At 38.6% G+C, this 6262-nt stretch overlaps 1 protein-coding gene across 1 annotated transcript; it reads left to right on the top strand.

Annotated features, from left to right (window-relative positions):
* Positions 1 to 2132: 2132 nt before the first annotated feature.
* Positions 2133 to 4485, top strand: LOC149829377 (uncharacterized). The gene is made up of 4 exons (XM_090018075.1): positions 2133 to 2387; positions 2600 to 2703; positions 3561 to 3679; positions 4217 to 4485. The coding sequence occupies exons 1-4, from the start codon at positions 2141 to 2143 to the stop codon at positions 4293 to 4295; spliced, it is 549 nt and encodes a 182-aa protein (XP_089874201.1). The 5' UTR covers positions 2133 to 2140; the 3' UTR covers positions 4296 to 4485.
* The last annotated feature ends 1777 nt before the right edge of the window (positions 4486 to 6262 follow it).

Below are 6262 nucleotides of genomic sequence, written 5' to 3'. Positions count from 1 at the left end.
AGCAAGTACCCATTACTCTATATACGAGAATTTTGTAGTTGCACATGTTAGGTGCTAAATGATACGTGCTAAATGGGTTTTTCTACTCTTTCTATTTTTTTTTCACTATTTTGACCCATAAATGTATTGGGATAGTCAAATTAAGAAAAATCCACGATTGGATCATGTATTTTTTATGAAAAAAATGATATTTGGAGCCTAAAAAAATTTACAAAGATTTTAAATAGTTGATTTTTCAAACCCTATAAAAGCCCACCCATGTGTTAGAAACGAACGCTTCAAGAGCTGATCCCTATAAAATGAAATACATAGATCAAATGTGTACCGTTAGAATTTATAAATAAAATGAAAAAAACTGAAAAACTCATTTAGCACCTAATGTGTGAGCCACTACCAATCTCTCTCTCTCTCTCTCTCTCTCTCTCTCTCTCTCTCTCTCTCTATATATATATATATATATATATATATATATATATATATAATCGGTCAGAATTTAAAAATAAAATAAAAAAAACTGAAAAACCTATTTAACATGCGATTTAACACCAAATGGGTTTAGCACTAACCCATTACTCATATACGAAAATGGGTATGTTCTAAACCCATTTGGTGTTAAATGGGGTTTTGAGCTGCTTAGGTTCTTTTTATGTGGTAACGGTTCTATAAATGTGTTGGGCATGGTCGATTTACTAAGAATCCACACTTGGATCATGTATTTTAAAAAAAAAAAATGATGTTTGAAATCTCAAAAGTTTACAAAAATTTTGGACCATTGATTTTTGAACTTTATAAAAACCCACCCGTGTTGGAATCAAACTCTTCAAAGAGTTCCCTATAAAATCAAGGACATAGATCACATCTGTAAGGTCAAAATTTAAAAATAAAATGAAAAAAAGCCCAAAAAACACATTTAGCACCCGATTTAACACCAAATATATTTAGCACCGACCCATTTCTCTCTCTCTCTCTCTCTCTCTCTCTATATATATATATATATATATATATATATATAAAACTGCTGAAAGAAAAAACTCAGTGACACCCCTACTGTGTTTGAAAATTTAGTTGATACGTTGGATCCAACGTTGTGAAACCCCTAATTTTTTTAATGGGTACTACCATACAAAATTCAAACTCCAGATTTAGCTCGACCTATTGGATATTGTCAGATCAGGATTCAGATTCATTTCAATTTTTTCAAGTTAAAATTCGGATTCGGATTTATGCTTGCCTCCCCTTCATTGGTTCCTTCTGGGTAAGAATGGACCCAAACAGTTAAGATCCGAACCCACCTAATAAAACCAGGAACGGTAGCTGCTTTTGGGTTCCCATTGGATTCGCGGCACGTGGTTTCAGCCAAACGCCACGACATTCTGGCACTCAAACACATCCCTCCCTAGTCCCTATCTTATCATCCACACTCCCCATATTTATCCACTACATTCGCGTAGCACCGACGCCACTTATTCGCACAAATGCCCTTCTTTAACCTAAAAGATTACAACTTTGCCCTTCTCTTCTACCACGTTTCTTCCCTCGCGGCTCTCGACAACGAGCCAGCAGCTCATTAAAGTGGAAAGGAGGCCGACAGTTCGGCACCGGGTGCACGTTCTTTGCTGCAAGGCTTAAGCCAAACAAAAGCTATTATTGATGGAAAATGAGAACACTTGAGAAGGTTTACACTGCAGAAACCGACTCAGATCCAATAGTCAACGTGATACCATTTGACCCGTGATGAAACGTGTAGACTATAGCAGTGCTTTTTTTTTTTTTTATGTTAAATGAAAAAAAAAGAGCTATGCTTGTAGACGTCGACAAGTCATGGAACAAACAATGCCTTGTGATTCTTGGATCCCTTGATTTTTAATCACAATCGCAATACTTTCTCAATGCCGGTAAAGCATGAAATACTACACATTGTGTGATTATGATCGGCAGCTGCGACTGTTTTTGCCTTGGTCTGGATGAACGGCGTGCAACATGGTCACTCATGGCTAAGTTGAAAAATTCTCACACCAAATGGGCATTTCGATCATGTGGTATGTCCCACAACAATCACCCTTGGAAGATATGCGCTGTCTCGTTTCTTGCCCACTATAAATACCCAACCCCGTTGCTCTCATGAAAGAGAGAGAGAAGCATGGAGTCGAGTGAAGAAGCAAAGCTGACAGAAGCAGAAGCAGAAGCAAAAGAGGAGGAAGGGCCACCACCACCCGTGGAGAAGAAGATGAAGATCTTGTTTGGGTTCGATGAGAGTGAGGGCAGCTTCTATGCCCTTAGATGGGCTCTGGACACCCTGTTCAGCCAGGGCAACCATGACTTTGCCAGCTTGGTGATTGTGCACTCCATGCAAGCTTTCCAGCAGTTTTTCTTCCCTGCTGGACCAGGTAACAAGGCAGGAACTTGATCATGATTTTCATGGGATGCCAAACACACCCATTGTTTTTTTTTGTGTGGGGGAATTAGGCATATACGAAATGTGAAAAAGGATTTGCAATTGGCTTCTCCCCATGTGTTTGTTAGATTTTTTTGAAAGATTATAATCATTGCAAAATGCATTTGGATGAGGAATTCCCATTTGGGTCTTTTGGTTATGCAGGTGTTTATATCACCCCTGTTGTTATTCAGTCGGTGAAGCAGGGCCAGGAAGAAAACAGTGCAAGGCTCTTGGAACGAGCATTGGCGTTGTGCAATGAGAAACATGTAAGTTTTTTTACTTTTGGAACCTTTGCATAAATTATCATTTCTTGGTCAGTATGGGGTTATAAAATGAAACATCCAACTTTGCAGCTTTGTACTTTTGTGTTTCTGTAAGCTAGAATAGGCAGTCCTAATTTGTGTACTCAGGAAAACGAGTCTCTGTCTTTTTTTTACTCATGAAGTTTCTGGTTGTTGTTTGTATTCCGAGTCACTTCCTGCATAGGTTTCCATCGTTTGATACATAAGAGCCAAAGGTTGGTTTTGTGGGACTGGGATGCCTTTTTTATGCTATAAGGCTATAACACTCTATTCTCTCCAGAAAAAAAAAAAAGACTAACAATCTGTGTGTGGTTTGAGGTATTCCAGCAAAAGCATAAACGTTCTAACATGGGTGACCTTCTGGAATTGCAGTGTTCATGAGAAAATTTGGCATAATCCATGAAAATTCTGTATGATTTTGGCATCCCCACTGCACACACAAATCATTTCAAATCTGAATCAACATTGGGTTTGTTATTCATGAACTATAACGGAAAAAGATTGCCTTTAAATATTGGCAATGCCACCAAAGCTAGCAGAAAAGGGAAAAGGTTCTGGACAAAGTTTTTATTTATTTTGGTGAGTCAATAAAGGGCACTGTAGATACCTAATGATAAGGCAAGCCAGACTGTGCACACAAATAATGCATAATGGTCCTCATCCTTTTTATCTTTACCTTTGTTTGATTTTTCTCAAAGAAAAAACTTTTTAACTTTTCATCTTTACTTTTTCCTTTTATGACTTTGATGATGATGATGCTCTCACTAATGTTGGCACAAAAGCCAGTATCATTAAGGGGATGTTTGGTGCCTTTTTGGCAGGTAACAGCAGAAACATTGACCATTGAAGGAGACCCAAAGGAAATGATATGCCAGGTTGCTGAGCAAATTCATGCTGATCTTGTCATTGTAGGAAGCCGTGGTCTAGGCATGATCAAGAGGTACTTTTGCTCTTTAAGTCTGAAATCAGTCGACGTCGAGTAGCGAGTTGGACCGCACATAAGTGACTGGGCTTGGGAAATGATTGAGTTGGTTGGCTTGGTTGCTATCATGATCGTCTTGACCTAGTAAAAAATCGCTTGACTGTGGTCTTGGTCTTTACCATGGCTTGAAGGGTTATTATTACCCTTTAGCAATCCTTTACAGAAAGGGTCAAGTCTTGGCTAAGTCGTACCAAGGCTTGAGCTTGCTGAATCTAACATGACCTCTTCCATCTACACCAAAAGGTAGCCAAGTCTTTTTAAGTATTATTACTGGATCATTAACTTCATCTCGGTTGAGTGGGGTACCTAGCTATGGATTGACTTGGTGAATCTATCTCACCACCATATGGACCATAATTTCAAAAGCATTGTGCCCATAACTAGCAACAAAGTTTCTTCTTAGCTCCTTGTTAACATCATACCCAGTATAATGTGTGACTCTTTTCTTGCAGTTCGGTTAGATAACTATGGATGTTGTGCTTGCTGGTTTTGCAGGGCAGTTCTGGGTAGCGTTAGCGACTACGTTGCGCATCACGCAAAATGTCCTGTTATGATCGTGAAACCACCAAAATGAGGCATCCTGGCTGGTCTGCAAATGCTTTCATATTGTTAATGTGCAGAGATTAAATAAAGATGTATGTCAATGTGTGTGCGGTGTGGCCCGGCTGAACCTTGTTTTGATTTTCCTTTCTCTTTTGTGTCAAGCGTACCATTTGCCAAGAACCCTTTCTCAATGAAATGTTAAATTTATAAAGTTAATAGCATGATTGTGTTTTTTAGGCAAAGATGGTAATGTTCAACAGTGGAAACTAGCTTTGGATGGCATGATTTGTTCTCGACAGAAGACTGCAGACATAAACTTTGTTGCATCTTCATAGCAAAATTGTGGCATTATGTGATTTGAAATTGGTTGGGTGTGGTTTCTAGGTGGTTCTTGGCTAAATTTTTGTTGAGCCATATATTTAGTCATCCTGGATCTATGAAGTCTTAAATCAAGCAAATAGATTGTAGATTGCTCTTCTTCCCAGAAACATGGGATCAGTGAGTTGAAACTCAAATTTGGAATGTGCAACTTGGGGTAGTGGTATGTGCTCCTATCTCTCCAAGGTGTACTTGTGGTAAGTTCTAAGCTTTAAAGTTTCATCTAAGCTTTTCGTTTCCACAATGAACTGAGGAAACAAGATCCCTTATGAGCGCAGGTTCGTCCCTTTTGTGTATGGGTGTGGGTGTTAGGAAAGTTTTAAAATTGATGATTTCTTTCCACCAAAAGTGTTTTAAAAAGTTTAGTCTCATATCTAAGAGAAATCAGTTTTTTTAGTGGTTTAAATACAGACTTTGTTCTTTATTCTTTACTTTGGTAAGCCTTGTGTTCATGGGTGGCTTGTGGACGTTGTTGCGCATCGTGCAGCAATGAATGCGCCATTCGCGCAAGGGCGCTTGAGGCGCAATGTGGCGTTTTGATGGCGCACTTTGCACTTCGCTCGCGGTGCGATGTGCATATGAGGTGCAAATATCCATTTTGATTTTTCGGTTTTGAGATATCTGGCCGTTTGAAAAGTTTTAATATCATTTATATTGAGTTTAAGGCGTTTTGTGACTGGTGGACGGTTTTGGAGGCCTTTGATTAACAGTCAAAGGTGGGTGACCGTTCATGTACCTTTTCGTCCTATTTTCAAACCGTCAGATTTATGGCCATTAATCTCATTTATCGCAAAACGTTTTGGCCTCTCTAAAAGTTTATAAATTCTTCTATTTTCGTCTTTTGAAAATCATTAGAATCTCTGACTCTTTAGTTTTCTCATTTCTTTCTTCTCGGTTTGGCTTGCAGAGTTCATGTGTGGGAGAGGTCATCTGTTCTTGTGAAGCAGTGACTCTCTTGAGGTTCAAGCCTAGTTGTATCTTGGGAACTCAGTCGTAAGAAAACCCTTTTTCGCATCTTTAGAATTTCTGAAGTAGGGCGATTGAAGTTCTAAAGATAGCGATCTTAAGAACGTGAATCTCTTTTTAGAAATCCAATTTTCACCAGGTTGGTATAACAGTGGGTTGCATTTAATGTTGTTCCACATTAACTGAAATATAAAGCTGAAACTTCAACAACAATTTACCAATTCTGGACCAACGGGCTTTCCAACTTTTACTTTGATCCATACATGAGATTACCTTGAAAAACTGAATCAAAAGTAGAACGGCCATGATGTGTGAAATACAAATGAAGTTGGAAAATTTCTGTAATAAATAGCAACGGGCATATATAAGAGATAAACATGCGGGGTGATGACCTGGTGGGGTATCTAGCTGGAGGAATCTGTAGCCGTCATTTTCATTTCACAAAATGAAGATAAGGCCTAGTAGTGTAGTTGCAATTTTTGCTTTCTATTTAAAGGTCAGACAACTGTTGATGAGTGTGGAGCTTGTTCCTGAATATAAGGATTCAACTTCACGGTAAGTTTGAGAGAGGTTGGCTCCTTGCCCGTAAGGTGGAGGTTAGTTCCAAAGGAATTTTTTTTTAAGGTAGTTATGTAATTTTATCTTAGTCTCCTT

Source organism: Nuphar pumila, chromosome 9 (genome assembly GCF_984573655.1).
Source record: "Nuphar pumila chromosome 9, dmNupPumi1.hap1.1, whole genome shotgun sequence".
Lineage (NCBI taxonomy): Eukaryota > Viridiplantae > Streptophyta > Magnoliopsida > Nymphaeales > Nymphaeaceae > Nuphar > Nuphar pumila.
This window is presented reverse-complemented; position numbering and strand designations above follow the sequence as displayed.

Excerpts from the sequence above, each read along its gene's own strand:
- LOC149829377 (XM_090018075.1), top strand. The coding sequence starts at position 2,141 with ATGGAGTCGAGTGAAGAAGCAAAGCTGACAGAAGCAGAAGCAGAAGCA. Across the intron at positions 2,388-2,599 it reads TTTCTTCCCTGCTGGACCAG|GTGTTTATATCACCCCTGTT; the intron begins GTAACAAGGCAG and ends TTGGTTATGCAG. Across the intron at positions 2,704-3,560 it reads CGTTGTGCAATGAGAAACAT|GTAACAGCAGAAACATTGAC; the intron begins GTAAGTTTTTTT and ends CCTTTTTGGCAG.